The sequence below is a fragment of the Chinchilla lanigera genome, unplaced genomic scaffold (assembly GCF_000276665.1).
Source record: "Chinchilla lanigera isolate Chin_1 unplaced genomic scaffold, ChiLan1.0 scaffold00016, whole genome shotgun sequence".
NCBI lineage: Eukaryota > Metazoa > Chordata > Mammalia > Rodentia > Chinchillidae > Chinchilla > Chinchilla lanigera.
Window position 1 is genome coordinate 19134714 of NW_004955417.1, and position 15634 is coordinate 19150347.

The following is a 15634-nucleotide window of genomic DNA, read 5'->3' on the forward strand; positions in this document are numbered from 1 at the left end:
ACAACATTAACTAAAAATACAGCAAAATTATACACTAGAGTAAAATTTACTTCAAGGTTATTCATTATTTATTTCTGATAATTTCCATTTCCTTATGCCAGAACAAAACCCATGATTCTGTACAATTATATACTAATATATTTTTTAAAAGTGAAGTAAAAATGGGTTTGTGTAATTACTTTGATTAGGATTGATAAATTGCTTAGGATTGAATTTTGTTATTAATTGGTATAAGTCAACTCTGTGTAGACCCTATCGAGATATTAAGGAAAGGTTTTTCATTAGGGAATTACAATTATGGAAGTTGTGGAGAGATAAAAACATTTCCTCAAATGAAAACAGAATATGATATCTGAGGTAAAGTGCCTCACCAGTCATGCTTGCCCTATTTTTTCACTGCCTAGATCTTTCGTTTTGCAAGAATAAAAGAATTGAAAGAAAACTGAGAGAGTAAACTGTTGTAAGATGAGGTCCACTCCATCGACTCCAGGTATTAAGTATTGAATTATCTGTTTATCCAGGTATTAAATATTGAATTGTCTAATTTACCTGTTAGAAAACAAAAAATGACTTGACCAATACACCACCATGAAGAGAGCTATTCTGGAGTAAGAATTAGGGAGTAAGATCCGAAGAAATTTGTAATAGGATAGCCTTAAATTTGATCGAAGGTAAGTACTTTACATTTTAGAAAAGATGAGGCAAGATAAAAATCAGTACTAGACGAAATCAGAGTAGCACTCAATTTTTAACATGAGCCAATGCTACGTACTCAACTTTCCTGGCTATATTAAAGTTTGGGTAAAATTTCTAGAGATGTAGATTCATGTGTTAGGCTTTAGTGGTCTCTGACAATTGTGTCTTTGTATGAAATCTAAAGTGAAAACAAAAATGCAATAGTAGAAAAATATAAAATGTGATCGAGGATGTGAAAAGAAAGCGAATGCTTGCCAAACATCTAGTCCACCAGGTGCTATGCTAACTGTGCAGTGTGCACTGACTCTGGTTTTCAAACAGTCTCTTCAATGTAATGCTCATAATATTAGAAGTGACAGTACTCGGGGGCCTAGCTATACAAACTTACTAATACTCAGCACTGCCTGACCAGCAGTTTCCTATGGCTTAACATGATACATGCCAGTATTAAAGAAAACTGTATCATTTCAGGAGTCCTGTGCTATTTTACAGCTGAGGAAAGTGGAGATGGAAAAATAACTTGTCCAACATCAACCGGAAAAGTGTTAAACAAACACTGGATCTGTTTTATTACTAAGCTATTCTAAATCTGTAACACACGACTAAAAACCAATTCCAAAGTCAAGGGAGACACATTTTAGAATGATAGTGTATGTATACACTCACATATCTCTATGTACTCATAAGTACACATTGATAGTTGTGTGTATGTATGCATACACTCTGTCTTGCACATGTGCTTTATATAAATACACACATACACATACACTGACAACTTTTCCTCTGATAGTCTTTTTGCTTTGATATGTCTCCTAAATTTTATAAGAGCTTTATACTCTCTATAAGGTTGTCTTACAGGTTTTTATAGTCCCTTACTGAACAGTATCTTCTTATGAGTTCTTCAGACAAGATACAAAATGATAAAAAAATTAGGCAGAGATTCATGAATGGAAAGGATACATATTACAGTTCCACAATGAATTCATGCTTTGGTCTTATGATCGTTGTTTCTAGAATTATGATCGTCTATTAAAGTAACATTGCTATCATCAGAGCCATAAGGTGTACCTACAGACTGCCAGGTTCAGGGAAGAACTCGAAGAATGTAAAAGAGGTTATTAAGACATAAACACTGCAAACGTTGCCTAACTGAGCACTCTACTTTCTAATTAGCTGTGAGGTAGTACACATTAGCTATAAGAATACTCATTACATATCCTCTATCTGGCTGATATGTACGCAGATTAAACAGCTCACATATTTATAGTCAATTTTCTTTTTCAAATATGTTTTAAATATCTTTGAACACAATCATAGTTAACATATCACATTTTTCTTATAGTATGAGATTTGAGCTTCTAATACTTTATTACTTTGTTTTACAAAGATCAAGTTTCATATAACTATAGAGGACAAAGCTCAATTTTCATTTTTTTTTGCAAATTCAATTTAGTAAATTACTGAGGAAATATTCATGTTATTGGAATAAAATTTGTCCCTCTATATGAAGTAGAATGCATTTTTAAGAGCTAGATCATAAAAAGAAAGGGATATAGTCATTTCAAATAAACATTTTCTTATTTATCATGGAATAAAATCAATGTGGTAAAGGAAACATTTATGGGAAACCCTCTGAATGTCCTTTCAAAAATGTAACATTAGGAGAGCCAGGCGTGGTGGCGCACACCTGTAAACCCAGCACACGGGAGGCTGAGGCAGGAGGATTATTGCGAGTTTGAGACCAACCTGGGCTACAAAATGAGCTCAAGGCCAGCCTGAACTGCATAGCGAGACCATGTCTCAAAAAGACCAAATAATAATAATAATAATAATAATATTATGAAGATATGACCAAGAACAATTCTAAGTAGACAAATAAAATTGAAACTCCATAAGTCATTTCCCTGGAGTGAAAGTTATGAACTTAATGATTTGGAAGTTACTTAAAAAATCTAAGATTCTTGAATAGGTAAGTTTTGATAGAAGAATACAAATGAATAAGTAATGTGATACAAAGTATGCAGATATTGGATTCTAATTTTAGGACCCACAGTAGGTTGAATAAATTACATAGATTAAAATAGGTTTTGTATAGAAAAATCTAGATGTTTCCAAATTACATGCAATACAATATGCCCAGCTGGTTCTGCATTATTGGTTTCCATACAAAAATGATTCGTTTCCACTCAGTAATTACTGATGGATTTATTTCCTATATGCATTTGTACACATTTTAATGTTCCTAAAGCATTAAGAAAAGGTCATTCCTCGCAAGTAAATATACTTGAAATGATAAATCTACAATGATGATACATGCCTCAGGTTTTAATGCTTGCAATCACTGGTTAAATATACATTGTATTCATTTTTTCCAGAACAATTTAAACTATATCCAATGAAACAAAAACATCTAGGTAATACCAACCATGATAACTGAGCACAAAAAATCCACTTGTTGTGAAGTCACTGTGGAATTTTATGAGAATCTGATTTGAAGTGCTATAGACAGATTCCAAAGCAGTGTTGCCACTGAACTGGCCGATCTGAGGCGAGTTTTGGTCGGGTCCATCCCTGTCGTGAAGAAAAAGGAGAGAGTGAGAATAATCACGGAAAATACTGCACCCAGTTTAAAGAAAGGATTGAATATACTCATGTTATAATGTTAATAATAATAAGGTGGAAGGGGCTGGGGATTTAGCTCAGCGGCAAAGCGTCTGCCTGGCAAGCTCAAGGTCGTGAGTTCGGTTCCCGGTACCGGAGAAAAACCAAAAAAATAATAATAATAATAATAAAGGTGGAGATAAAATAAACAGTAAGCGACAGTATATGGGTGCATTTTGTGACTATATAGGTGATAATACATTTTAAAATGCAAGGTATGAAAATAGATCACATCTACATCTAAATGAAAAGCATCCATATTCACTGTAATCAATTGTCTTTTATTTTTGGTCAAAATTCAGATTCTCTAAAATGTTTCAGCTTTTATTTCCTCAGCAATGTTCTATTCAGAATTGTATATTACTAAAATTAGAAGGGCTTCTAGAACTCAAAGAGTAGTTCTGTGGCTCAATTGTCAATGCCTAATTCAGAGATTTTCTTTATATGTTTGAATAAATGTGTTTTTATTCATAATACAATTACATTCTTTTACTATGAATTATTATGACAGAATTTAATAGTTATATTAAATAAATATAATTTGAATATAGGCTTTTAATTTTGCCAGTTTTAGTAGCTAGCTCTTTTTCTTAACTTACTCTATTAAACGGTTATTTTTGGGTTGTTTGTTTGTTTGTTTGTTTGTCTTTTCTTCCGGTACTAGGAATTGAACTCACAACCTTGCACTTGCCAGGCAAGTGCTGTGCTGCTGAGCTAAATACCCAGCCCCTATTAAATGGTTCTTGTAACATGTTAGCAATATCTTTAAATAATTTTTTCACCTATGAAACTTTTATTTTACAATAGCTCCTTCGTGCTGTAATAAGCCAAAATCTATTTCTCTTGTTTGTCTCATTTTGCAAAGCTTATATGTCACCCTCAGTTATTCATACCAATTCAAATAGCAGACGGCAATTTGTGACAGAGGATTGTGATACATTTTCATTCCTACCTTGCTTCACTCTTACATATAGTTGAATCAATCAATAACAATGGCCCTAGCTTACCATACAGTAATGAAATCATAGATTGGTTCTGTTTGAAGGACAGTAAAATTGATGTAGATTCCATTCCCCGGAGGTACTCTTACAAGCCAAAAGCAATCTTGAAAGTTTGGATATTCATCAGGATACCCAGGAGAATAAATAGTGCCATTCATAGCAGTTATATTCCCACCACAAAGAGCTGTGGAAAAAGACACAAAATAAAATGTTAAAAATAATAACAGTGAACTGAGGAAACTGAAAAAAGCAAAAATATCACAGTCTTAAGTGGAAGAAAGTGCATCCGTGTTGCATATTGATGTCAGTTGAGATATATAAAATGCACTGACAAAAAGGAGCAAAATATATTCTTTTATGTATTTTTCTTTATAAGGTGTGCTACTTTTTTATTATGATTAATGATCACAAGACTGGTAAACTATCTTGTCTTCTCTTTTTTAAATACTTTATATCAGTGCAAACATTGTTTAATTTTTTTTATCTTATGTCATGTACATATGTACATAGAAGCCCTTCTGAGAGGTTCATGATCTTTTTCATTAAAACATTTCTAGAGAAAAGTACTCGAATTCAGTTGTAGTATTTAAATATTAGTTCATAATAATGACTGGTAAATAGACACGTGTAAAGTTTTCTAGAGAAAAGTACTCAAATTCAGTATTATCCAGGCTCCTAATAATGACTGTTAGATACACACACCACCGTGACCGCCACCAGCCATACACACAGAAAAAAACCTCAACAGTGGTGACAAATTTTATGTTCATTACCAATGGGGAAAGTCAGGAGTACTGTCTTTAGTGATAAAGTGAGTTATTCGACATAGATGTGCTAGGTTTAGTTTTTCTTTTAATAATTCAACTAAAACAGAGATGAATGTGCATATTCTGTGTGTACATGTAACATGATTTTTGGAAGAGAAAGACAAGGGAAAATGTCAACAGAAGAGTGGTGAAATGTGAACGATATTTCTTAAAAGATAGTTTCCATGTGGAAGCGTACCTTCACACCTTGGGAGTGGATGATTCCAATTACGACTCACGCCATGCAGGCATGTGAGAGCTGAATTTCCAATTAATGTGTATCCTGGGAAACACTCAAATGAAATGGTCTGACCCACGGTGAAATCATTGCCAATTACGAAACCATTTCGAAATGGACGTGGATCGGGACAGCTTTGTAACTGATAGGCTAGGGAGAAACAAAAAAAAACAAAAACAGACATTTCCTTTTTTAGAATTTCAGAGACCACAGATGGGTACTATCTGTAGCTGACAAATTGATGTAAAACTCCTTGTAGTTAGTTGCAAATAATAATTCTTGTTTACGACAAACGCTGTTAATGATAGTGTGATACCAGCTTCTCATGCCTACAATTTTTATATTTGAAATGTTAATGCAATTCATAAAAACACGTTTCTTCACACACTCGTGCAGTCAATCTGAATTTGAAACGAGAGCAAAAATGGAAACTCATCTTACAGTCACAGTTTTAATATCATTCTCATTCTCTTCAGTAGAACACAGTTGCTTCTTAGTTATATTTCAGGGATATGGCATAAAATAAGTATGTGTATAAACCTAATTCTGAGCCTTTTTTGATTATTTTAAATATTTTTCTCTAAAAAAGCCACACCACAATATACTTCTGTGAAGTTTGTCTGAAGAATTCATTTAATAAAAAAAAGAAAAATGTAGTAGGAAAAAAATATTTTCTAATCTAACAGAAAATAAACTTTGCATTTCAATTATTTTGATATTATTGTGACTGTTATGTATATATAACTGTCTTTACCTGTTCATATGCCTTGTTTAATATTCTTGATGAGGTAAAGGATCTGTTTGTTTTCTTTGCCATTGTATCCCAAAGCTTTAACTATTTTTCATTTACTAAGTCCTATATAAACACTGCTGAATGCATTTTGAACTTATGAACAGGATATACATTCCAATAATGTAAATATTCGGAATATTATCATTAAAAAGTTTACACTATATTCTAATTAATCAAATTTAAATTACTGACAGAGACTATTTTGCTACAAATCATTAAAATACTCTTCTTCAAATTAAAAAAATGCATTAATTGAACATCTTATCTTATTTTCTATTAAAATATAGTCAACTTTTACAACTAAAGATTTTAGATAAGCAAATTTTTTTAAATATTGTGTTTCTTTTCTTAATCTGTCTATTTAGTTAATACTCTACACCCAAAAAAAGTGAAATTAAAAAAAAACGATTCTCAACCCAACTGCAGACAGATGTACATCATCTGATCATTAGGAGTAGGAATATATTATTTTATTAAATAAACTCTTAATCATATTGAACTCACTCACACTTCAAAGATAATTTTGAGTGGGAAAGGACTCACAGACAAATGTGTGACCTTAGGAAAATTTACACAGTGTTCTAGTTTGTATTCTATTTAGTTTAATAAGGAAGTGTAGACAATAAATTTTAAATGTACAAGAGAAAAGTTCCCAAGAATTAGCTAATCTAATAATGTTTCCAGTATTAACACTGTCATTGCCACCGAATTTTTCATCGTAAGGGTTCACTTAGCTGTATACCATACGCTGTTCTGAAAAGTCAATACAAAAATAATGTTGACTCTATGGATCTTTAAAAATTACAGTTTCTTTAAAGTGCCATTGATCCAATTACATAGAGAAAAGTTTTGAAATTCAGTATGATTTACAAATGCTATCTAGTCATCATTGTCATACGTTATGACCCATGTCAACAGTATGTCAGCAACAGTGCACAATATCTTAGATCTTTTATACTTTTGTTATGTCAATCATGACTTGTTTTTCAAAGACCACAGTAAGAAAAATGTCTCACAGCCTTCCAATAACATTATTCTGAGGGGAAATGAGGATAGGACGAAATGGAGCCAGGTGCAGAGTGAATGTTAGGGAGCGTGGCATAGGCTGTTTACACTTCTAGAAGTATCACAGTATGGTTCAGTATGTCCAGCCACAAAAGAGAGAACCTCAGCTACTCATTTGTTTTGGGAATAACTTCCGGATGGGTGTGGATAATTCTACAGTGACAGCCAGCAGAGACGACTCCCAGTTTGTGGACAAGGTGTGAGGTTTTCACTCTTCTCTGCACTTAATGTGCATCGGTGAAAAACAAAAAGCCCTCGCTTTTAGGGAGCTCATGGCCAAGTTTACCACCTACCATGAAGTCCTTCAACAAGTAGAGATGTAACAAAATTTCAAGTTATTTTGATTAATTGTTGTCAATGGAACCACACTTCATAAAATATCCCCATAGTTTAATTTTAATAGAACTTTTAAGATGAGAAATACTATCATAATCTTTAATATCTGGTTTGCTTTGCTAATTGCCTTTCCTTGTTTAACTTCTGTACTGACTTAAGACTAATTCAATCTGCTTTTCACGGTTAGGATTTTTTTTAACATCTCAGAAAACATTATGTTCCCTGTGTAGTCACCTGTGAGTTTCTTTGGGTAAAAATACTCCTCACCCAAGCTTGTAAGGGTTTTCTCTTTTAAGACAGAACATAGAAAATACTTCTATATAGCTAAAGATTTCTAATAGCACATGGAAATTAAATACACTTCCACTTCTAAGAATTCTCTCACCTTGATACACAATGTGAAACCCCTGTTTGTTCTGGGAGTAGTCACTGTGAAAATACAAGCTGGTCTCATGGGTTGTGCTGAATAAAGAGAACGGTATTTGAGGGCCACTAAGCCGACCAATAACCGTACTCATTTCTGATGACCCACTTCTCACTTCCAAGTAATCGTGTATGGTTTCTGTAGAAAAATTTACAAACTGGAGATGTACACCTAAAAGGAAAAAAATAAATTTAATAATATTCTATGTTTCACTAAATTAGACACACACACACACACACACACACACACACACACACACACAATCATTGCACTTAGATATGTTTCCGCTCCTGTCTGAAACACACTCTCAAATCCTAGCAATGAGTTTGCTGTCTACTCAGGATAGTAAGCTGTGTTAAGCTTTTTCAAAGATTATCTACTAATTTTAGTCTTTTGAGATTTAACAAGCCAGTCTACACTCAATCTGGTACATTTTGGTAGGCACATACCAACTCACATGATCTGAAAACGCTGTTAAGATAACATCTTAGTGATATAAGAATGAGAACAATTTATTAAATGCAGCAGTAATAGATGAACATAGTGGGAGTTGTATTACTAGAATTAGAAAAGTAGTATATCTGTATGTGTATTCAAAGCTAACACCAGAAAATGTGTACTATTTTCTAGTGTAAGAATGATTTCTTTATGAAGAAAAGCAGATCAGTTCAATAGATTACTGGAAAAGATCTTATATTTTATTTGCTCATGGTGATAAGAGTTGCAAAAGCAATTATACATGAAATTTGTGTTGATTTGGTGTTGTGATGTATATCTAATTCAGGCTATTTCCATATGCATGTGCAATATATTCTAGCAATCTCAAAATGAGATATACCCAAAGAAAATGAGATCAGTTTATTAGAGATAAGTATACTCTCATGTTCACTATTTATTTTCTTCTAGTAGCAGGAATCGCACTCACAACCTTGTGCTTGCCAGGCAGGTGCTGTGCCACTGAGCTAAATCCCCAGCCCCGACTCTTATGTTCATTGTAACATTATTCATAGTAGGCCTATTAGGGAACAACCTAAATGTCTATCAAAGGGTGAACAGATTAAGAAAATATTGCCTATATCACTGACGGTGAACCTTTTAGAGACCAAGTGCCCAAACTGCAACACAAAGCCCATTTATTTATCATGAAGTGCCCAAATTGCCATTAATCCTGAATACTGAGGTTTAAATTTAGACGTTACTCAAATTTCATTATTCCATTTAAATAACTGTGTGCACTTTCAAACTAAACTGGACTTTGCAAGCATGTTATAATTTCTTAGGAGACACTGATACTTTTTCAGAATGCCTTAATAAATATTGACTGTTCTTTCGTATGTTTATAATATACATACCAAATCCTATGGGCAACTTTATTGTCCACGTGCAATCTAAGCTGCTGGGGTAGTTGCCAGGAAATCCAGGGCTGAGGATGACACCGCTGAAATCTGACATACCACCACCGCACTGAGCTGCAAAACAACACAGGTCCCGTGGAACCCGCCGTACTGAAATCATTTGCTGTCTTCACAAACGTTGAAAATCATTTTAAATTTGTATGAAGTCTCTGAGTTAAACATAGTTTACATAAATGTGAATATTGTCATATTCATTTACCATAGACAAGAAATGAAGTATAACTGGGTGACAATGCATTTTCTAAAATAGCCCAAATACACCATATGTCCTCAGAAAAAAAGTTCGAAGAAAAAAATTAAAATATTGTGCAGCAAGTAATAGCTCATGTGCAGGGAGGACAATCAAAGAGAACGTGCCCTTTTACACAGTACGGGGCTTATTTCTCATCATCACATACTTCTAGTTATGTTTTGAATCATTCCAAAAGAAAGATAATTTAGAATAAAATCAAGTCAACTACTTCAGCTCTGAGTACCATATCTCAGAGGGAATCATTTTCGCAAGATTCCTTATTTTTCTCTTTTTGTGAGAAGGCTCATTAAAGAACTTGGAAAAAAAAGCATTGGTTTCCACTGGTGATATGTAAAGAATTTACATGTTATATGTGAGATACGACTTAATTTTATTCTAAAAGCCTAGAGATGTATAAATTAAAGGGATGCACATATATTGAAAACAAGCAGAATTTATAAACATGCTTGTTTTGGAATTTCTATTGGATAAACTCTGTTGGCTAAATCTTTATGGATAAACTAAGCAAAAAAATTTAAGACCAGAAAATGATTCCTTTTATTTTTTAACACTAAACATTTAGGATGAATTAAAGAACAATTGTAGTTTAGAAGGCTATTCTTTCCCCCTAAACATACACTTTTTTTCATTGCATTATGCAAAACTATAGATGTATGTCTGTTAATTATTGGATGAAGAATCAAATTTCATAACTGCATCAAGCTTAAATTTTTCTTGCATAGAACACTTCTTTGCAATTTCAGTCATTTATTTTGTTTTAATAATAATTCATTTATTTCTTTTTAAGAATAGTAGCACTGGCTGGGGATATAGCTCAGCAGCACAGCGCCTGCCTGGCAAGTTCTAGGTCTAGTTTGATTCCCCACTCCCCTAAAAAAAAAGAATAGTAGCCAATAGGTAAACAAATTTTAGGTTATAGATCTCAAAGACAAATTCAATAGTAATCTTATCAGTCTAGGCAATATGCAATAGCCAGTTTGACATCTGTCATTTACAGTGAGAACTGAAAAAAATCAAAGTTCAAGCAGATTTTAATAGTATATACATAAATAAGATGTTGATATAATATTGGAATCTATATGCATATGGACATTTCTTTCAAATCTGTGATTGTTATCAAACTCTAGAAGTACACTTGTAGACGTTTTCTACTTTCTTTGAAAATTCAGCACATCTATCCTTAAAACAAAAGAATTGCAATACTATTAACATTCATCAATTATTTTTCTAAAATTCCACTGCCCACATACCTTCATTGTAAAACCTGATAATCAATTAATTGAAATAAATAATTGTGACAACCAAATATTTTTAAGTTTTTCGCAAGACTACATTTATAGTTTTATTTTGACTGTGTTCTGAAATTTGGGTACAAGGCAAAGACCAGCCTTTATTTCTTCTCTTCACACTTTCAAATCTTTGAGCTACTATTTTTCTTTCCCCTTCTGCTACTGTCCATCTTTTATAGGATCTGAAAATGCTCTCTTCTGCATCCACCACCCCTGTCCCAAAGGAAATCATTAAGTCAGAGAACAAAGAAGAAAATATTCAGAGTCAGCAGGGAATGAAGAGGAAAAAGAACGACAACTGAAGGAAAACATATCAATGATACTAAAAAGTGAATCTGCCTTCTGCTTTTGGCCAACTTCTATTTCCTCAGTCTCTGCAAGCACACATCATCCTCATTCCTTGAATGCCAATTCTGTGTGTGTTACCAGTGAGTTCCAACTACATGCTTATGTGAGTTACCAGTGAGTTCGGACTACATCCTTTTGTGCTCTGTCACATTCCTTTTTGTTTGGAATCTGACCATAAGTTAGTCCTCCAAGATAAAATTATCTTGAATTTTTTCTCCTTATTCATCTCAAATATCTAGAATCTCATATGAATTCTCCATCCTTCCAACAAAATACTGGACAGATTGCTTATTTTCCAGTTCACAAGTCTGTAACCTTGTTACCTGGCGACTAGGGTTTTAACACATTTTCTGAATCTACCTCCTGCCTTCTGAATCTCCTTCAATACGGCCAGTGTTACTTCAAAATATTTCATTTTCTTACAAATGGTGTACAAGGCTATTGTTCAAAATCCATAAAATACCACACAAAAAAAATTAGACAGGAAAAAGTGTTCTCTAATCCAATGCCCCACAGATAATCATTTTATCTTTATATTTTCCTCTGTGTAAGTATTCGTGCTTGTCTATATATGTGTATAATGAAAATACGATCATACTGTGAATAGTGTTAAACAAGCTTAGATTTAGATATACATTATAAACTTTTTTCCTGCCATTAAATATTCTATTACACTGTTTATTTCCTATTTTAAAAGTCTATTCCCTATTATTAGACCCTTAGGTAATTGCCTATTTTTCATTCTAATAGTTACTACTTTGAAAGCCTTGTATACTCCATGTTCGGTGTTAAACACTTTAAACATATTCTCCCAATTTGGTCCTCACAATAAACCTGGGAGGTAAATGTCTTTATCTTATTTAACAGGTGAATAAACAGAAGCTCAAGGAATAATACATTATGTAGCAATTTTACCTCAAGCTGAAATTTGAATATAATATTGTTGAATATAAAAGTCTGATTAGTATTCTAAATAAGTTTATACCAGTGTAACCTATATAATAAAATTTTAACTCTATAGTTTATTTTATTAAATATCACTTCCATCTATTACTTGCCTTGTTGAAAGACACAATAAAATGCAGGGTGTTTTTCCAAAATGCACATTTTTCCAAAATGTACTTCATCCACCTAAATATGAGCAACTTTTGAACAATAATAATTGATGCTATTTGTATAGTAGGAGTCGAATTATCATATGATATTTAGATGGTATACCCTCTGAAAGCAATTCAGAAATGGTCAACAAAACTTGCATAGCTATATAACAAAACAGTTACATCTATTGATAAAATTAATCTTTCCAGGTAATGTTTTTCCTCAAGGTGAGGAATCAGATTGAAAGCCTCACATATACTAGGCAGTACTAAATTGCGTCTCCAGGCCTACCTAGGCAAAATCCTAAGCAAATAATGAGTAGTATGTAAAGGAAGGTGAAAATACTCATAAATGTGCTAATTATAATATCAAAAGGCAAAAAAATAAAAAGGGAAAATCTTTATAAGTTAGACAATAATAGCCACCATGAACCCATCTTAAAAACCAAATTTTAAAAATAATATGGCATGGAAAATTCTTATAAATGAATGTTAAGAAGGTAAACATTATACAATCATATGTTATCGGATCCCTAATCATTATATTAGTTCATTACACAATATTCATGAGGTCTCTATTTAAGGGAACTATGCTAGATGTTGGGACATAGCAATAAAAAAAAAAAGACCTAAACTTCCTTCTGTCTTGTCTGCAGTTAAGCACATTACACAGTTTGTTCTTTGTACTCTTCTATCATCAGGTTTTTATGCTCAATTGTATACAAAACATGCAGTATACTTACACTGATAATTGGCATTATTCACCTACAAAATTTTTCTGCCATGTTTTGTTCATATGCTTAAGTTGAAATAATATACTTTCATAAATTACCTACAGTACCTAAAAATATTTCCTTTAAAAAATATCAACCACCCTAAAATTTGAGTGCTGTCAAAACTATTTGCCTATTAAACACATTTTTATTCTTAAAGACATTTTCTATCAGAATTGGGTCCACCTTCCTAAAAAAACTCCTAACCTCTAGTACAACTGTACTTGGAAATAGGGCCTTAAAGAGGTAATAAAGGTTGAGTGAGGTCCCAAGGGTGGGCCCTGAAACTAATAAAATAATTTTATTAGAGGAGCAGAAGTCAGTGGGAAGTGTACATGCACGTGGAGAAGATCTCGTGAAAACAGAGAGGAGACAGCTATCGGGGCCAACAAGAGAGGTCCCCAGACGAACACAACCCACCAGCAACTGTTTTGCAGATTTTGTGCTTTCAGAACCTGTGAAAATTAGCTACTGTCTTAGGCCACCATCTGGAGTATGATGTCACGGCACTTGAACAGACTATTACACATGGATATGGTCACCGTACAGAGGTCAGGCACACAAGTCATGCTCACTCGCTTGTGCTGTTTTTCCTCCCTAGAGGAAGCTAAGGTTTCCTTCTATGTATCCTAATGATAGTTATCCAAGTGTATGGAAACTGACTAGGTTTGCAGTGACCTCAGTGAATGCTCTCACTTCTGAAATTCCATAATGTAGTCAATTGTATCATTTCACACTAAATTATTTTTATGTCATTTCTTTTATTTCTACCCTGTAACTGAATGATTTAAAGATAGGAATGATACCTCATATTTCCTTTTCATTTTCTGTAGAACCCAAAATATGAGTGGTTGCATGGGTACCAAAGATGAGGAAGAGGGCTGGGGATTTAGCTCAGCGGCAAAGCGCCTGCCTGGCAAGCGCAAGGTCGTGAGTTCGGTTCCCGGTACCGGAGAAAAAAACCAAAAAAAAAAAAACAAAGATGAGGAAGAGATAAAAGGATGGCTAGAAAGAATTTGGAATTGGTATTAGTGTAGAACAAATATGTGGTTTCATAATTTCAAAGTGCCCAAGTTATCTTTTGACATATTCAGTATTTCAACTGTCTGTCACCACTGAAGACATCTCATAGGGTGTTGTACTCTCTTTGGTAGATTCTTTAGATCCCTTATCTATTCTGCCTCAAAGTTAAGCAATTAGATATTAACATATTTTTCTAATGTATAGATATTTCTATCATGCCATACTGTAAAAAACCCTATAATAATCAAAGACAAAACAAAATCTTAATGCCTTTCTCAATTTTCAGTTTTAGCTCCTTTCTTGATATTGAAGTTTTTAAAAAACTTGGGTTTAAAAAAGTTTTTTAAGTTTACAAATGTTACAAAGTGAACCATTTATCTTAAAATATCATTGTCAAAAAACTTGTAATAGGGCAAATTATATACTTGTACAGGATGTATTTTTTAAATCTGATGAAATATATCTGACACATGTAATTCACTGTCTTTCAACTTACCCAAACAAATTGGAATGGGATAATTCCATCTTCTTACTGGTCCAGGCATACATGTAATGTGAGAATGGCCCTATATAAAGAAATAACACAGTTCATACACATTCATAAAATCTCTAAATTAGATTTAGCATATTGAAGGATTATTATGAAAATGAGTTTACATGTACACACTTCTGCAGTTAGCCAAACTAATAAATGTCTGGGAGCTAATGACCACTACTTTGAGCACCTCTTGTAATTATAGAGGCCAAAAGTAACTTGTATTAATCTCATGATGTCTCAATTTGGCATTAAAGTATTTATACAAGTTTTTGGTTTCCTGATGTATCATTTTTTAGTGATCTCTGTCTATTGTTATTTTTACTTTTTTCCTGGAAATGTCTGCATAACTTGAAATAAGAAAGGCAATTATATGTACTTATGACAAAATATAAAAAACTGCAGTTATAGAAATATAAGACTTCATATCAGATTAGCATTTTGGTTTTAATATTTTTCTATCAAAATGTTCTATAAAATTACTGCCATGCACCTACTGGTAAAGGGCCATTTACACAGTAGTTAATAATAAAATTCCATAATATTCAAAGTGAGACAGGTCAAAGAATTATTGCAAAGTTCTTTTTAAAAGTATTAAAACAGTTCAAACATGAAGCTTCATTCAAATATGAAGTTTAAAAAGTGGTTACACTTCAAGAATAATGATTCATAATATTATAAAGTATTAATCTTTCCATTTTGCTTTTTGTCCAGTACTGGGGACTGAACACAGAGATTTCATACTGAGCGAATTCCCCACTGCTTTCTTACTTTTTGTTTTGAAACAGGGTCTTGCTAAATCGTTAAATTCCTAAATTGCCCAATGGTACTTAAACTTACAATCCTTCTTCCTCAGCCTCTCAGAGTGCAGGGATTACAGC

At 33.0% G+C, this 15634-nt stretch overlaps 1 protein-coding gene across 1 annotated transcript in view; it reads right to left on the bottom strand.

Annotated features, from left to right (window-relative positions):
- The window catches only part of Csmd3 (CUB and Sushi multiple domains 3), a 1085099-nt gene that overhangs the window by 94022 nt on the left and 975443 nt on the right, over nt 1–15634 (bottom strand). The window contains exons 40-45 of the mRNA XM_005381888.2: nt 14715–14784; nt 9373–9489; nt 7982–8191; nt 5364–5552; nt 4365–4542; nt 3122–3267 (exon numbers count right to left, since the gene is read on the bottom strand). Of these exons, the coding sequence (XP_005381945.1) occupies nt 3122–3267; nt 4365–4542; nt 5364–5552; nt 7982–8191; nt 9373–9489; nt 14715–14784 (910 nt within the window). The remainder of the gene's footprint in view (nt 1–3121; nt 3268–4364; nt 4543–5363; nt 5553–7981; nt 8192–9372; nt 9490–14714; nt 14785–15634) is intronic.